Source organism: Hyperolius riggenbachi, chromosome 7 (genome assembly GCF_040937935.1).
Source record: "Hyperolius riggenbachi isolate aHypRig1 chromosome 7, aHypRig1.pri, whole genome shotgun sequence".
Taxonomy (NCBI): Eukaryota; Metazoa; Chordata; class Amphibia; order Anura; family Hyperoliidae; genus Hyperolius; species Hyperolius riggenbachi.
The window spans coordinates 277,136,830-277,155,277 of NC_090652.1; the positions used below are offsets into that span (position 1 = coordinate 277,136,830).

Genomic DNA, 18,448 nt, shown 5'->3' on the forward strand with positions numbered 1-18,448 from the left:
ATTAAGGCATCTTAATGATGTATTTATGCTTGAAAAAAATATCTGTTTTCCCTTTTGATGTTGCATGTATATAAGCTGTCTGTACCACCAGCTTGCAAACTAACAGGATGTAAACCTGAGGAAGGCTGCAAGGCCGAAAGCTTGTTTATTCTTATTCATTTGTAGTTAGCCAATAAATGGTATCATCCTGATTTAAAACTTCTTGCATATATAGATTGTTGTTCATTTATGTTCCACATTTCTATCCACAGTACACTGAACAAGTCACATCACTATTTGTTCCACAGATGGGATCACAAGCAAATGTCTCTGCTGCAGCGTACATCCAACTCGATGGTGTCCATTAACTTGTCTGTATGTTTTTGAGATGTGGTAGGAAACTGGAGAATATGGTGGAAACCCATACAAATTGCAGATAGAACATACAGTCTACATCCAGATCGCATCGTCGCCTAAATTTTTTTAACCTCCCTGGCGGTAAGCGCGGCCTCAGGTCGGGCTACGCGCGCAGGAGGATTTCTCAGGCCCTGCTGGGCCGATTTGCATAATTTTTTTTCTGTACACGCAGCTAGCACTTTGCTAGGTGCGTGTACTTCCCAATCGCCGCCGGTCCGCGCCGATTCGCCGCTATCCGCCGCGTCGCCCCTCCAGACCCCTTGCGCAGCCTGGCCTATCAACGCCAGGCAGCGCTGAGGGGTGGATCGGGACTCCCCACGACGTCCATGACGTCGATGACGACCGTTGCCATGGCGACCGGGGAAGCCCAGCAGGAAATCCTGTTCTGAACGGGATTTCCTGCTTCCGCTGATCGACAGAGGCGATCGCAGTGGGTAGGGGGATGCCGCTGCTCAGCGGCTATCATGTAGCTAGCGCTAGGCTAGTCTGACCCGGTCCGGACCCAGACAGAAACTGCCACTTGCGCACCGTATGTTTAACTCTCTCAGGCAAAGAAAGAATGAAAGCCTAGTTATTTCTGTACATACACATGTCTATCTCATCATGTCACATGTCACCTCTGTTGCCTTTTGTAGAGAATCTGAAGTTAACCACTTTACCCCCGCGCGTACGGATTTCTCCGCCCCTTTTTCCATCCTTTCACCCCCAGGGACGGAGAAATCCGTACTCTGCGCACTCCCGCCGCTGTCCGCGCTCCCGCTGGTAAACACGCCGCCCGCCGCTAGTAAACACGCCGCCGCCCGCTCGCCCAGAGATCAACGAACGGGAAAATCCATTCCCGTTCGTTGATCTAAGCCCCGCAATGATCTGCTGCCGCTCGGCTGAGCAGCGCGATCATTGTGAAAAAATAACAAAGTCCCAGCCTCTTTCTACTTCCTGCAAGCGTCCGGAAGGACGCTTGCAGGTCGCATGAAACAAATTGGTAATGTTGCCATCTTGTGGCCAAATAGTAAAACTACACCCTAACCATTTTTTACACACAAATAAACTTGTTTTACACAAAAAATTAACTCCTTACCTCCCACACTCCCCAATTTTTTTTTTGTAATTAAAAAAAAATAAAAAATTTACAATTTAAAAAAAATACATAAATAGTTACCTTGGGGACTGAACTTTTTAAATATTTATGTCAAGAGGGTATAACACTGTTACTTTATAAACTATGGGCTTGTAATTAGGGATGGACGCAAAACTGAAAAAAATGCACCTTTATTTCCAACTAAAATATTGGCGGCAAACATTGTGATAGGGACATAATTTAAACGGTTTTATAACCGGGATAAATAGGCATATACATTTAATGGGTTTTAATTACAGTAGCATGCATTATTTAAAAACTATAAAGGCCGAAAACTGAAAAATAATAAATTTTTTCCCACATTTTTTCCTATTTTCCCATTAAAACACATTTAGAATAAAATTATTCTTGGCATAATGTCCCACCTAAAGAAAGCCTAATTGGTGGCGAAAAAAACAAGATATAGTTCATTTCATTGCGATAAGTAATGATAAAATTATAGACGAATGAATGGAAGGAGCGCTGAAAGGTGAAAATTGCTCTGGTGGTCAGGGGGTAAAACCCCTCAGTTGGGAAGTGGTTAAATTAAAATAAATTTAAAAAAAAATAAATAAATAAATAAATAAAATATATATATATATATATATATATATATATATATATATATATATATATATATATATATACTTACCTGAGAAAAGGGAAGGCTCTGGGTCCTATATAGCCTTCCCATTCCTCTCCTCATCCTCTTGTTCTCCCGCAGGATTGTCCGTTCAAATCTCCCATTGTAGGAGGCTCACGCATTCCCATCTTTGGGAACACTTGGGTTCACGAAGACTTGCAAAGCCTTGGGAAGCGGCAGAGAGCAGTCTCCTACCCATCAGTTGGAGACTGCTACCAGGGGAGCTAGCAGTTGAACCCGGGGACCAAGAGAGGAACAGGAAGGCTCTATAGGATCCAGAGCCTTCCCTCTCCTTAGGTAAGTATCTGGGTTTTGTTTTTTTTTATTTAGCTTTAGACTCTTTAAAGGGAACCTTAACTGAGAGGGATATGGATGTTTCCTTTTAAACAATACCAGTGCCTGTCAGTCCTGCTGATCTCTTTGGCTGCAGTAGTGGCTGAATCACACACCTGAAACAAGCATTCAGCTAATCCAGTCTGACTTCAGTCAGAGCACCTGATCTGCATGCTTGTTCAGGGGCTGTGGCTAAAAGTATTACAGACACAGGATCAGCAGGAGAGTCTGGCAACTGGTATTATTTTATTTTAAAAGGAAAAATCCATATCATTCTCAGTTAAGGTAGTGGTAACCACCACTTATCCATTGTACCATCAGTAGATATCAGTCTAATAAAACAAGTTATTTTTAACTATGTTATATAGCATTTGATTGAGTAACAATCATTAATGGTGACATTAACTGATTTTGGACAGCCGCAGATGAAATCTACGCCCTGTTTATGTCCATCAAACTTGCCAGAGTGTAAATGAAAACTTCCTTATTCTGCATGGACCTACTGCTACTGCCAATCGCGCCACTCTCCCGCCGCTGCAGCTCAATATCATTGGCTCACATTGTTCACAGGGTCCAGAGCAGGGGCGTAACTAGGAGCCACCAGGCCCCCCTGCAGAGATTCCCCCCCTTGGTGCCTGCTCAGGGCCGTTTTGGGGGGCTGGAGGGGTCGCAGCATGAGGGGGAAGCCATGGCCACACATTGGCGGGGAGGGGGGACAGCAGATACACATACCTTCCTTGCGTTCCACCGCAGATGTTTCTCTCTCTAGTGTGTGACGCTACTTCCTGTTATACATCCGCGGTGGAACGCAATGTGTATCTGCCGCTGCCCTCGCACACACTTATTGATGCTGGAGGGGAGCGCAGAGGGGAGAGCCCCGAGGTGAGGGAGGGGGGGGACCGTCCTCCCTCACCGCCGATGTGTGGCCATGGCTTTCCCCTCATGCTGTGACCCCTCCAGCCCACTAATACGGCCCTGAGCGGGCCCTAGGGAGGGCTCTGGCTCCCTCGCAGGTGCAGGGGCTGCAGCCCCTATTGTTATACTCTTGGTCCGGAGCCAATGAAAATGGCTCCTGCCCGGCTCACAGAGCTCTGCTGTCATAGCAACCGCAGAAGAACGAGTGAACTTCAGCGTGGGTCCTGACGGCCTGTCATCGGTAAGCCTGGATTTTGTACCAGCAGTCTCTGGACCTTAAAGGGCCAGAGACTGCTGGTACTGAAGTGGTTAATAGTGTGTGGGCCTGTTTCCACTAAACGCGGATTCTGGATGCAGAAAACTGACTCCAATGAATCCCTATGGGCCTGTTTCCACTAAATGTGATTTTTCTGATGCAGATTTCCCATAGGCATTCATTGGAGTCAGATTTTCTACATTCAGAATCCGTGTGTAGTGGAAATAGGCTTAACCCTACCTCTCGTGTCCATACCTCTCCCTCTAGATTGTAAGCCTTTGGGCAGGGTCCTCCTCCTTTTGTGTCCTACCTGATCATGCACCTCCATTACTGTGAACCCATGCTATGCATTTGAGTGAACCTAACTTGCCTAATCTCCATGCTCCATCCAGTGACTGACTAAGCATTACCTGGTACTCATACTGTGCTGTGTGATCTGGTTTTCTTGTATTCCTGTATTGTCTTATTGCTGTATGTCACCCCTAAATATTGTCTGTAACCTAAATTAATGCCCAGCGCTGCGTAATATGTTGGCGCTTTATAAATACAATTAATAATAATAATAATAACCCTTTCTGCTCCTGTGTCAGACTACGTACGAAATTGGCCTTTTCCAGCATAGGTCCAATGTCGAAACATACCATAGTCTGACATAGGAAAACTGACTTCCAATTGGTGATGGTGGTGCCGGATAAAATCCACACAGTGTTGGACTAAGTGCTGGATCAGATGGGTGGAAGACGTGGCGTTTTCAGCGGGTGATGAAAGCCTCTTTTGAAAGGGATCTACCGCAGTCTTTAAATTATTGCAATAGCTTTTTTTCATTGTTTGCATAAATGCAGCGGTACATCCCGTCATGTACTGTAGCATCCAAGCCGGCTGTGTTTAAAGGGACCACGAGCAGTGCCTGAAATTAAAAGATTACACTTACCTGGAGCTTCTTCCAGCTCACTGTAGATGGCGAGGTCCCCTGGCGTCCTCCTGGCTCCTCTGCTTGTGCCTGGGAAAACCCGCGCATGCGCAGACCTGTCACGCCGGCCGCCATGATGACGCCATGCGTCATTAACCAGGAAGAGCTGGTCCGACACCCGGCTCGGGTGACGCCGTTAAAGGGGCCGGCGGAGGCACAAGGAGAGGAGCCAGGAGGTCACCGGGTATCTCGCCATCTACGGTGAGTTAGAAGAAGCCCCAGGTAAGTGTTCTCTTTTAATTTCAGGCACTGTTCGTGGTCCCTTTAAGTGGATCCATGTCCCCCTAGAAGCTCAAAATGCGACGCCATAACAAAACGTGAGGGTGAGGTACCGATGCAGAATGCTTTTCTTCTCTGTAGCAGCAATCGCGAGCAGCCTCGACCCCCCCCCCCAACCTTGAGCAGCCTTATGCATGCTTCTTTGGGCATGCTTGTCTGGTTCCTATATCAGTTTATATCAGCCATTTCTATGTTAAATGCTACTAAGTGGCCATGTTGAAAAGGGGTGTGTGCAATGCAATGTATGTAGGAATGGAATGTAGGTTTGCTGTTTTTGCTTTTGCTGGAAAATTGCACTTCAGAATTTCGTTGTACAATTTCGGTGGTTACAATAACAATAAAGGTTTTCTATTCTATTTTAGTTTGAAGGGGAACGTGCCTGAGACCCTGAAAGCAAAAGTATATTGTAAGTATGTAAACGACTGTACTGTCTGCTGCAGGCACCTCTAGTGTCCTGTGTAATGGGGAACACAGTAAATGTTTTGGAACACTGGGTGGATGGGGGAATATAGCATGTGTGCAGTGTGGCTTTGTGTGGAAGTGGAGAAGGGTAGTGTAGTGTAGTGTAGTGTAGTGCAGTGTGTGTACTGTGTAGAGGCGTCTTACTCTACAGGGAGGGAGCGACGTGTGCGCGTGTTGGCGTGTGTGTACTGTGTAGAGGTGACTTACTGTACAGGGAGGGAGTGACGTGTGTGTGCGTGTTGGCGTGTGTGTGTGGTGGCATCCTGCATGGAGGAAGCGTAGTATGTGTGCGCATGTTGGCGTCCTGCATAGAGGGAGTGAACTGTGGTGTGTGTGCAGACCCGGATTTACCTCACAGGAGCCTATAGGCACAGATGCCCTGGCTTCTTAGACTTCCCCCTCCATAAACCTACAACCCCCACTAAACTGCACCGCAAATGTGCTGCCTGTCCCAGCTGTTGCTTCTAGCTTACCAGTCATAGGTAGGTACAGGTGCCCTTTAGTATTAGGTAGCCAGAAGTACCCTCAATAATAAGTAGGTAGAGGTGCCCCCAAGTTATAGGTAGCTAGAGAAACCTCAGTATTAAGTATCTATTGGTGCCCTGAAGGGAGATCTTGTCAGCGGAATGCCGAGACCTGGGTGAATAACCACTCATTTACACTCTCATCAGCACTCTGCATATGGTAGGAGGGATGCAGGTGCTCTAGGAGGGGAGTAAGCCACCTTTTCCATCATCAGGCGCCTGTAGGCACATGCCTGCAGTGCCTTATGGTTAATCCAGCCGTGTGTGTGTGTGTGTGTGTGTGTGGTGGCATCCTGCATGGAGGAAGTGTAGTGTGTGTATGCACGTTGGCGCCCTGCATGGAGGGAGTGAAGTGTAGTATGTGTGTGCACGTTGGCGTCCTGCATAGAGGGAGTGAAGTGTACTATATGTGCGCATGTTGGCGTCCTGCATAGAGGGAGTGAAGTGTACTATATGTGCGCATGTTGGCGTCCTGCATAGAGGGAGTGAACTGTGGTGTGTGTGTGTGGTAGCATCCTGCATAGAGGGAGTGAACTGTGGTGTGTGTGTGGTGGCATCCTGCATAGAGGGAGTGAACTGTGGTGTGTGTGTGGTGGCATCCTGCATAGAGGGAGTGAAGTGTACTATATGTGCGCACGTTGGCGCCCTGCATAGAGGGAGTGAAGTGTACTATATGTGCGCACGTTGGCGCCCTGCATAGAGGGAGTGAAGTGTACTATATGTGCGCATGTTGGCTTCTTGCATAGAGGGAGTGAACTGTGGTGTGTATGTGTGGTAGCATCCTGCATGGAGGAAGTGTACTATATGTGCGCACGTTGGCGCCCTGCATAGAGGGAGTGAAGTGTACTATATGTGAGCATGTTGGCATCCTGCATAGAGGGAGTGAACTGTGGTGTGTATGTGTGGTAGCATCCTGCATGGAGGAAGTGTAGTATGAGTGCGCACGTTGGCGTCCTGCATAGAGGGAGTGAAGTGTACTATATGTGCGCATGTTGGCTTCTTGCATAGAGGGAGTGAAGTGTACTATATGTGCGCATGTTGACTTCTTGCATAGAGGGAGTGAACTGTGGTGTGTGTGTGGTGGCATCCTGCATAGAGGGAGTGAAGTGTACTATATGTGCGCATGTTGGCATCCTGCATAGAGGGAGTGAAGTGTACTATATGTGCGCATGTTGACTTCTTGCATAGAGGGAGTGAACTGTGGTGTGTGTGTGTGGTAGCATCCTGCATGGAGAAAGTGTAGTATGTGTGCGCACGTTGGCGCCCTGCATGGAGGGAGTGAAGAGTAGTGTTCTCCTGGGTGATATTTTAACCACCTGCCGACCGCATCATGCCGATGGGCTTGGCCGCGGCGGCAGCCCCAGGACCGCCTAACGCCGATTGGCGTAAAGTCCTGGGGCCAGCTAATGCAGGAGATCGCGCGCATCTCCTGCTTGGGGGCGGAGTTCCGCCCCGCCTTCAGTCCCGAGCGGCCATTGCCGCTCGGGAGACTGTTAGAGGGCGTGATCGCCATCTATTTACATGTACAGCGCTGCAATCGGCAGCAGCGCTGTACTGGGGACAGCCGTGTCACACGGCTGTCCCCCTGGGGGACAAGAGAGCGATCGGCTCTCATAGGCAGAAGCCTATGACAGCCGATCGCCGTAATTGGCTGGCTGTGGGGAGGGAGGAAGGCAGGGAAGACATTTAAAGAAACAGTGTATTTTACTTAAAAAACACTAACAATAATATTTATTAAAAAAAATAAACATGGGGGAGCGATCAGACCCCACCAACAGAGAGCTGTGTTGGTGGGGAGAAAAGGGAGGGGGGGGGGGGGGGGGTCACTTTTGTGTGCTGTGTTGTGTGGCCCTGCAGCTTGGCCTTAAAGCTGCAGTGGCCTATTTTCCAAAAAAATGGCCTGGTCACTAGGGGGGATTAGCACTGTGGTCCTCAAGAGGTTAACACCTTTAACCTCATTAGCAGTATGGACGAGCTCAGCTCGTCCATTACCGCCGGAGGGCGCCCCTCAGGCCCTGGTGGGCCGATTTTCATAATTTTTGCACTTTGCTAGCTGCGTGCCTACCTTGATCGCCGCCGCCAATGCGCCGCTACCCGCCGCGTTAGAGGGCCCCCCCAGACCCCGTGCGCAGCCCGGCCAACCAGTGCCAGGCAGTGGTGAGGGGTGGATCGGGACTCCCGATGATGTCACGACATTGATGACGTCATCACAATCGTCACCATGGCGACGGGGGAAGCCCTAGAGGAAATCCCGTTCCGAACGGGATTTCCTTATGGGAAGACGGCGCGGCGGCGATCGGAGGCGCTGGGCGGACACCCCAGGGAGGGGGAAATCATGTAGCTGGCGCTAGGCTAGCTACATGATAGAAAAAAAAAAAATCAAAAAATAGTGCTGCACATCCACCCTGGCGCATTTAATAGAACGCCAGGGTGGTTAAACCACCAGCAAGCAATAAAATAATCAAAGTAATTTTGATGGTACTATTTCACCAACGTTTGGGTACTTTTTTAATTGTAAAATGCGTAAAAGTTATTTTAAATAGAAGATGAAAATAATCTCAGTAGATGACTCAGGAAAAATGTTAATTGCACAAGAGCCCCAGTCTCAAAACTTTCTATTTCTCTCTCCCTTTTTTCACTATCTTTCCTTCCTTTCCTCTTGATCTCTTGCTCTCTCAAAGAATTCCACTAGTGTGTCACCCTAATTATTTTAAGTATTTATACAACATAGTAATAGTCTGTCTTACCATATTATTATTATGTATTTATATAGCACTGCCATCTTCTGCAACACTTTACAGTGAACACAGTCATGTCACTGACTGTCCTCAGAGGAGCTCACAATCTAATCCCTTCTACGTCCTACCATATTATTAGGTATTTATAGAGCACTGACATCTTCTGCAGCAGTTTTACAGAGAACGTAGCCATGTCACTGACTGTCCTCAGAGGAGCTCACAATGGAATCCCTTCCATAGTCTAATGTAATCTTCTATTATTATGTTTTCATATAGTGATGACATCAGGTTTCTTTTTGGCCTCTTGCACACTGCATACATTTCCGATTCCGATTCCGCTTTTTAATCTGTTTTTACATCCGATTCCGATTCAGATTTTTAATCTTAACTGCATGCTGCGTTTTTTGATCCGTTTTTCTGTTGAATGTATTCAGGGAAAATCGGAATTGAAAATCGGAAACGGAATCGGAATCGGAAAACGGATTTGCAGTGTGCAGGGAGCCTTATGGGGAAACACTGCTTTTTTGGGGGGGTGGGTGGGAGAGGGGGGGGGGGTTGCCGGTATGGGGCCCCAAACTTCTGAAGGCAGCCTGGGTTCCTGGGTTGTAAAGGAGCAGTGAAATTACTAGACAATGGCAAACTGGTCAACACTAGGCCGACCATGGAGTTTTTATTTTGACTGCAGTTGGCTATTAATAAAACTAAGTAAGTTCTTACCGTGTACACCAGAATAACTGCGATTGAAACCATCTCGGTTGATATTCTTGACGGCGTCGGAATCCGTGCCATGGTAAAGATGGCGGATATTCCGCGGTCCGGGATATTTTCGGTCCACAGCTTGTCTGTTAATAGTGAAACTCTGCCACAGCTTCAAGTTCTGGATCCTTTCAATCTACAAACATAATAAAAGCAAGGAGATGGACAATGTATTTTACCTTTGCTAGAGTTACCAGATTTTTGTCGGTTCAACCTGGGACAGTTGGGGGGGGGGGCTTCCGACGCCGCTCCGAAAAATGGGCGTGGCCATGACATTGTATGGGCGGAGCTAACAATGATGTAACAGCGAGGTATAAGAAAGCAGTGTTTACGCCATGATGTGGTCAAACAAGGTTTCGCATCATGGGTGTGCAGAAACTGTGTGATGCTATTTAATAGTATACCGTAACCCCAAAGCAGCAAACATAGCCAACTATGACCATTAAATAATAGATGCAGCAACAGTTACCCCAGACACCAGAACATAAACGCAATGTGGGCAAAATGTCAGCACAAAATAAACGCAATGGGGGCAACATGTCAGCACAAAATCAACGCATTGTGGGCAACATTTCAGCACAAAATAAACGCATTGTGAGCAATATTTTAGCACAAAATAAACACATTGCGGGAAACATGCCAGCACAAAATAAACGCATTGTGGGCAACATGTCAGCACAAAATAAACGCATTGCGGGCAACATGTCAGCACAAAATAAACGCATTGCGGGTAACATTTCAGCGCAAAATAAACGCATTGCAGGCAACATTTCAGCACAAAATAAACGCATTGCGGGCAACATTTCAGCGCAAAATAAACGCATTGCGGGCAACATTTCAGCACAAAATAAACGCATTGCGGGCAACATGTCAGCACAAAATAAACGCATTGCGGGCAACATTTCAGCACAAAATAAACGCATTGCGGGCAACATGTCAGCACAAAATAAACGCATTGCGGGCAACATGTCAGCACAAAATAAACGCATTGCGGGCAACATGTCAGCACAAAATAAACGCATTGTGGGCAACATGTCAGCACAAAATAAATGCATTGCGGGGAACATTTCAGCACAAAATAAACGCATTGTGGGCAACATTTCATCACAAAGTAAACGCATTGCGGGCAACATGTCAGCACAAAATAAACGCATTGCGGGCAACATGTCAGCACAAAATCAACGCATTGCGGGCAACATGTCAGCACAAAATAAACACATTGCGGGCAACATGTCAACAGAAAATAAACGCATTGTGGGAAACATGACAGCAGAAAATAAACGCATTGTGGGCAACACCTGGGGGAAAAAAAAAGAATTTACTCACCTAACAGAAGACTGCTCTGGTGCGCAGCTCCCCGAACGATCCTCCTGCAGCACATCTCCCGCGCTGACAAGCAGAGCAGAGCTATGGCAAGATGGCGCCCGAAGCCCTGTCTGGAGACACAAATAGTCTCCAGTACAGGGCTTCGGCAGCCATCTTCCCGTAGCCCTTCTCTGCCAGAAGAGGAAGACTGAGGAGGCTGGAGCGGGGCTGCGGGCTATGAACTGGCTCGGCGTCTATTAGACGCCGCAGCCAGTTCATTCATTACGCTGGCCAGAGTCCCGCAGCTGAAAGCGGGAAGTTTCCCGGGACCTCATGCTGCCTGGGACAGCGGACCCCGAAGGCGGGACCTGTCCCGGGTAAAGCGGGACATATGGTCAGTGTACCTTTGCCGGTGAGTTGGGCACAGGGTGAGCCAAATGACGTCTCTCCCTGCTGCCGCAAAACTCCAGGCGGCATTAAATACTATTTCCCCTCTGAGGTGTCGCAACTCAGAGGGAGATGTAATTCTGGGTCCTGCAACTGCCAGAGCCCCGAATTAACCTTACGTGCCCCGCGCAGGGCCAGATTTAAGCCATGGCCTAGGGCACCATGGGTGGGCAGCAGGCAATACTAGGGAAGGGGGGGAAGGGTCACCTGGCTACCTATACTGGAGGGATGGGTGGTAATCAGGCTAACTTTATGGAAGATGGAGAGTCATATTGCTTCTTTTACTAGAGGGAAGGGGCGAGGGGTCACCAGGCATCTAAACTGGAGGAGGGGGGGAAGGGTTATCTGGCTAATTATACTTGAGGTGTGTGTGGGGGGAGGGTCATCTGGCTGTCTATAATAGCGGGAAGGGCCCACCGGCTACTTATACTGGAGGGAGGGGGAAGGGTCATCTGGATACCTAAATTGGAGGAGGGGAGGGGACATCTGGTTACCTACTGTATACTGAAGGGGGTGGCTGCTGACAGTGGCCTTGGGCAGTAAAGAGTTCAAATCCAGCCCTGGCCCCACGCAGCATTACATTGCTGCTATGGGGCACCTGGTTTCGGCGCCCGACACTGAGCACCTGCTTCTTCTCACTCATCCATATCACATATCATTCCATCAGGTTTCATGTTTGGTAAGAATTACAGTGCAAAAGTAACAACGGATGATAAAAAACAAGTAATAAGCATTAGCTCTAACCTTCACCACTTGATATGAGCCTGGAGTGGAGGACACCAAGAAGTTATCTTTAACTTTTTTGTATTCTTCTGAATCCTCCGCCAGAGTCACTTCCATAAGTTCACCTGTTCCTAAGCTGGTCCATGTAAGTGGGTAGTTAAACTTCACTGTAATAAAATGGAAAAGAAAAGGGGTCAGGGTTGCATTCAATGGACCAGATTTACTAAGACAAAGTGTTGGGGGTCCTTAAGCTTAGAACATCTGCTGAGGACATGAATAATCTCAGGGCAGACAAAGTGCTGCTACCATTAACCATTCACATAAAGTTAGGAGGAAAAAAAAAAGTTTTGTTTGTTTTTAAAGGGATTCTTTCGCGAAAAAAGTAGGCAGTTAAAAAATGTGACAGATGACAGGTTTTGGGCCAGTCGATCTTTTTAAAGTGAACCTTAAGTGTCCCAAAAAAAATGAGTTTTACTCACCTGGGGCTTACCTCAGCCCCCTGCAGCTGATCGGTGCCCACGACGAGTCGCTCTGATGCTCCGGGTCCCGCTGGCGGCCACTTCCGGTTTCGCCGTCAGGACCCGTCAGGCTGGGGAACGCGGCTGATACTACGCGTTCCCAGCCAAAATAGCACCCCTATGCGGCCATATGTCCGCATACGGGTGCCTATGCGGACATATGGCCGCATAGGGGTGCTATTTTGGCTGGGAACGCGTAGTATCAGCCGCGTTCCCCAGCCTGACGGGTCCTGACTGCGAAACCGGAAGTGGCCGCCAGCGGGACCCGGAGCATCAGAGCGACTCGTCGTGGGCACCGATCAGCTGCAGGGGGCTGAGGTAAGCCCCAGGTGAGTAAAACTCATTTTTTTTGGGACACTTAAAGGGAAGGTCCAAGCAAAAAAAAAAAATGAGTTTTACTTACCTGGGGCTTCTACCAGCCCCATGTAGCCATCCTGTGCCCTCGTAGTCACTCACTGCTGCTCCAGTCCCCTGCTGGCAGCTTTCTGACGTCGGAGGTCAGGGCCACATTGCATACATTTTTACGCATTCCAGCTAGTGCAGGAACAAAAATGTACGCGTTGCACCACTAACGCGTAAAAATGTATGCGTTAATGTTCCTGCACTAGCGGGAATGTGTAAAAATGTACGCAATTCAGCCCTGACCTCTGAGGTCAGAAAGCTGCCAGCGGGGGACTGGAGCAGCAGTGAGTGACTACGAGGGCACAGGATGGCTTCATGGGGCTGGTAGAAGCCCCAGGTAAGTGAAACTCATTTTTTTTTTTTGCTTGGACCTTCCCTTTAAGGTTCACTTTAAGGGGGATTCTCAGGGCTTTCTTTGTTTTCAACAGCATTTCCTGAACAACAGTTGCAAAATGTAACTGACATAATAGTGTGCAAGTGATTAGGGAGGCCGGCTGGTATCTTGCTATTTTGGCAGTTAAACTGTTGTTCAGGAAATGCTGTTGAAAACAAACGTCTATGTACAGTGCCTAGCACACAAAGGAAATCCGAGGTGAGATGTGACATAAGGAGACAGACGTCTATGTACAGTGCCTAGCACACAAATAACTAGGCGGTGTTCCTTTTTTTCTTTCTTTACCTGAAAGAGTTAAACATCAGGTATGCAAGTGACAGTTTCTGTAGGACTGGGTCAGACTATAGCATAACTCTCACTGTTAAGTAATTACAGCCATAAAACACTTTCCTGTCAGTAAATGGCTTCTGAGAGAAGGAAAGAGATGAAAAGGACCAAAAGTTCATAGATTTTAGCTCTGGCATACTGCAATGAAAGTGTCATTGAGCAGAGACAATGAAACAGTAAAAACTTAAAAAAAATAGATTTAAATCCTCTATAATAAAACCCCTGTGTCCCTGCATAGCGCTGTCTCTGTGTAGCTCTGTCCGTTTTTAAATGGGCTTGAGTCTACTAGTATAAAATACAACCGTGGGATATCTAAAAAAAAAATCATTTTTAGGAGAAGGAGGATGGATACAATTGTTTATCTCATCAGTTTATTTTAACCTCAGATGTCCTTTAAGTGATTTTAAATGTATGTGTGTATAGTGCAATGTTGTTAAAATTGTTATAATGTTTCACTACGTATGAGTAGTGCTTTTGAATGGGCAACATAGTTCTTTTTTTGTTTTCCTGTATTGTCGTATTGCTGTATGTCACCCCTAAATATTGTCTGTAACCTAAACTAATGTTCAGCGCTGCGTAATATGTTGGCGCTTTATACATACAATAAATAAATAAATAATACTAGCTTAAAAATACCCTGTCTAGCCCTAGAATGCTCAATTCATAGTGCTGCAGGATTATTCTGTTTTGATAGTATGCAATAGCTTCAGACACACAGGCTGGCGATCAGGGCCGCCTTTGTGCTCTTTAACGCCCAAGCCCACTGTCAGCAGCCGCCCCTCTTCAGTATCAGCAGCCAGATGGCCCTCCCTCACATCCAGTTTAGACAGCCTAATGACACCTTCTCTCTTGTATAAGAAGCCAGGTGACTCTTCCCCCCAGTATAGCCTGTGCCCACCCACTCTTGAACCTATGGTGCCCTAGGCCATGGCCTATCCGGCCTTGGCTTAAATCCGGCCTTGCTGGCGATAATGGTTCACGACATACCCAACTAGTGATGAACTAAAGCATGTGTGGTATCATTTTAACCTGTAGTGACTAAGGCTAGGTTCACACTAGGGCTAAAAACAAGTGTTTCCCAGTTATTTAAATTGGTGAACAAAGAGGAGACATTAGGATAAATACAGGCTTTGCATATGGCAGATATCACTTGCTGCATTTTTAGGCCTTCTCATGAGTATCCCATATAGTAAATTACCAGGCAAAGGCTTTTTCGTGCTAGTGAGAATAAAGCCTAACAGATACAGCTTTGTACGTACCGTTAGCTCGGATTGCTGCTAAGATATTTTCCTCCCGTTGAATTGTCTGAAAAGATAAATATCCATTTTATTTTGTTGAACATTTAAAAATACAATCATTACATACTAGAAGAACTTAAACTGAGTTTGCATTGCTTCGTTTTGGAAGTGGGCAAATCTCTTCATGGGGACAGAGGTAGGAGCACATAACACATTTAATAGTAGAGTAGGGAAGAGTTAAGATGCATACACAAGCACAATTACTTCAAAAAAGGTCCTTTTACGTTAGAGCACATCTCAGGCCCAGGGATTTACTATAATCCAAGTGTAGTTAAAGGGAACCCGAGGTGAGGGGCATATGGAGGCTGCCATATTTATTTCCTTTTAAGCAATACTAGTTGCCTGGCTGTCCTCCAGATCTTCTGTCTCTAATACTTTTAGCCATAGATTCTGAACAAGCATGCTGCAGATCAGGTACTCTGACTCAAGTTTTACTGGATTAGTCATATGCTTGTTCCAGGGATTTGACTCAGACACTATTTATGCCTGGAGATCAACAGGGCTGCCAGGCAACTGGTATTGTTTACAAGGAAATAAATATGGCAGCCTCCATATCCCTCTTACCTTGGGTTCCCTTTAAAGTGAATCTGAAGCCGTTTTTAAAATAAAAAAAACGATACTGGGAGGAGAACGGGGAGGCTCATTAGGACCCAGAGCCAGGGCCGGATTTCTAGAAAGGCCACAAAGGCCATGGCCTAGGGCGGTAAAAAATCAGAAGGATAAAAGGTGTCAGGACCTGAGAGACTGCATGTCAAAATAAATCATTTCTCCTGCTCCAAAGCCGCCCGACATGTATTTTACAATTTTTCACAATGGTGGTCCTTTAAGACTTAGATGCATTATATGCTTACATGTTGCATTATGTTTTAAGGCGCATAGACACGCCATACTTACGCAAACGACGGGTCCACCAGACCCTCCCACTGGGCAGACGTTCTGCCGACAGTAGCACGTGTGTATGCGCTGTTGGCAGACTGATAAGGCTGTTTCTGAATGATCCGCTCAGTCTGTCGACAGCGCGTACACCCGTGCTACTGTCGGCAGAACATCCGCCCAGCAGGAGGGTCAGGCGGACCCATTGTTTGCGGAAGTATGGCGTGTGTACGCGCCTTTAGTTATGGTTTTCTGGTGAGCAGAGAGCATGACCAAACCACACAGTCATTAATCTTACCCTTATCTCATTGCATTTGTCTTGGAAAACCTTCAGGTAAGTCTTGTAGATGGGCTCTTGAATCACAATGATGCTTATCCTTTCCAGGGTTGGAACTAATGCCTCCAGCAAGTAATTTAAAACACTGTTCAAAATTGCTTTAATAGATGCCTCTGGATCAACACGTGCCATGCCTTAAAGAAAAGTTTTAAAAAGTATAATTGTAATATTCACACACAGGGATATCATCACTTGTAATGCCATGCTCTACCAGTAGGTGGTATCTACAGCAATTACCATACTATGCAGCCTTACTATCTCGCCAGCAACACTTAAGGTGCCCATAGACCTAAAGATTATGGGCAGATTCCACAAAGAGACAAATTTGTCTCTAATCAAATCTGATTAGAGATAAATGTGTCTCTTGTCGATTCTGCCCATACACTACAGGCCGATTCCCGTCCAATTTCAGCATGAAATCTTCAGGGAATCGCCTGAGCCCGCTGCCCCCCCCCCCATGTATAAATGTGCCAGGTATGTGCATTTATACGTTACCTGTCCTGTTGCAGCCTCCTCATAGCGTCTGACGTCGGCGCATAGTGTCTGACGTCAGACGCTGGGCGCCAGTAGCGTGTACGGATAGCCGCCCGGAGGTTACGGGACACCATGCGGAGACTGCAACAGGACAGGTAACGTATAAATGCACACGCGGGGCACATTTATACATTGCGGCGGGGTTTCATTGTCTCGTCGCTCGCTCAGAAATTGCCACCGCACACCCGACCAAGCAACTTCAGCCCGACATCTTGCAGCATGCGCAATAGACAAAGCAACAAATTTCTGTCCCAAAATTGGTCACTTTATCAGTTGGGCATGCACTTGGCGGCAACGATTTTCATCCAATTCGATTATAATAATCGAATTGGATGGTTGATCGGCTGCCAAGTCACCTGATGTATGCCCACCTTTACTGTCGATAGGGCCCCTTCAGCACCATGTCCATTCTTCATATGTTTTCATGTACTGCACATGAGTGTTGATACACAAAACAGTGGTAATATTGCAGTTCACAGACAGCTCATGGCAATATTATTGCTATTATTTACCACCAGCCGTGCACCGTGAGTTATGCTATTAGCGCGACCCACAGTACTCTAGTACTGCAAGTGTTGCTATGGCACCATAGCAAGTACCACGGGTCACACTGATAGCGTATCTCACGGCACATTACTGCTTTGTGCATCAACCCCATGGTGGGCAATTTGTATGGGTATAAGAATGCCCATAGACGGCCTTAGAAACTTTCACACTATAAGGCTTGGTTCACACTTAAATAGGGGTCCAGTTCTGTCCTGTCAAGTTTTTAACAGTTGGCATCAGTTTTGTATGTTTATCTGGATGTGTTCACACATAAATCTGTACATTTCAGGTCCGCTCCTGTCAGTTTTGTATGAGTTTCCATGGCTGTGTTCACATATAAAAGGTGTACATTTCTGGTCCAGTCAGGTAAAGCTGATAGAAAACTGATGCAAAACTGACAGGACAGTACTAGACTGGAAATTAAAGTGGCAACATATCATTCAATTAAAAGATCCAATTTTTCACCAATTTGATAATTTTGACCGTTGTCCCCAAAAAATCAAGAGCTTTTCTTTGTTTTCGATTGATAAATCCGATCGAATTTCCCGTTTTTTTTTTTTTTGTTTTTTTTTTCTATTTTTGGAGATTGGACATGTTGGAAATGTTAGACCAACTTTATTGAGAATTGTATGGTGTGTGATGGATTGAAAATTACTTGATGTACAGTTCCAATCAATTTTTTTGAGCTTTCAATTATTTTAATCATGATTGGGGAAACAGGGTGTGTGGTACATTGGTCAGATTTTTGAATTGTTACAATCCAGTCAGAAAATATGATTTCTATTTTTGAATTGAACAGATCTTTTAAAAAAGTTGTATGGTGTGTGGCCACCTTTAGTGTTGTATACCTGTGTGATGCAAAATTGTATGCAGTTTTGTGTGTAAACCAATTTTTTTTTTTTTTATCTGTTTGTGTAATATAATGAAGGCTTTTTTTCAACATCTTTTTAGTTCCTCAATCCCTGTTAATATTTAGTGTTGGTTTTCCGGGGCCCAAGTCATCTTGGAGAAAGATATGGGGTTACAATTTTATCCCAAAAGATTGCAAACTGATGTGAACCTAAACCACAGACATATTCCCACCTCCTTATGACTTACCTGGACCTTAAAGGGGAACTGAAGTAAGAGGTATACGGAGGCTGCCATATTTATTTCCTTTTAATCAATACCAGTTGCCTGGCAGCCCCGCTGGTCATTTCTCTGTAGTAGTATCTGAATAACACCAGAAACAAGCATGCAGCTAGTCTTGTCAGATCTGACTTCAAAGTCTGAAACACCTGCTGCATGCTTGTTCAGGGGCTATGGCTAATAGTATTATGCTGGGTACACACGTTGCGATTTCCCGCGTGATCCGT

The 18,448-nt window shown here is 46.3% G+C and overlaps 1 protein-coding gene across 3 annotated transcripts in view; it reads right to left on the reverse strand.

Annotated features, from left to right (window-relative positions):
• LOC137525059 (protein mono-ADP-ribosyltransferase PARP15-like) overlaps nucleotides 1–18,448 on the reverse strand; it is a 77,066-nt gene that overhangs the window by 10,619 nt on the left and 47,999 nt on the right. For all 3 annotated transcript variants that reach the window (XM_068245813.1, XM_068245815.1, XM_068245816.1), the window contains 4 exons: nucleotides 15,975–16,147; nucleotides 14,765–14,810; nucleotides 11,886–12,031; nucleotides 9,351–9,525 (listed from right to left, as the gene is read on the reverse strand). In XM_068245813.1, the coding sequence (XP_068101914.1) occupies nucleotides 9,351–9,525; nucleotides 11,886–12,031; nucleotides 14,765–14,810; nucleotides 15,975–16,147 (540 nt within the window). The remainder of the gene's footprint in view (nucleotides 1–9,350; nucleotides 9,526–11,885; nucleotides 12,032–14,764; nucleotides 14,811–15,974; nucleotides 16,148–18,448) is intronic.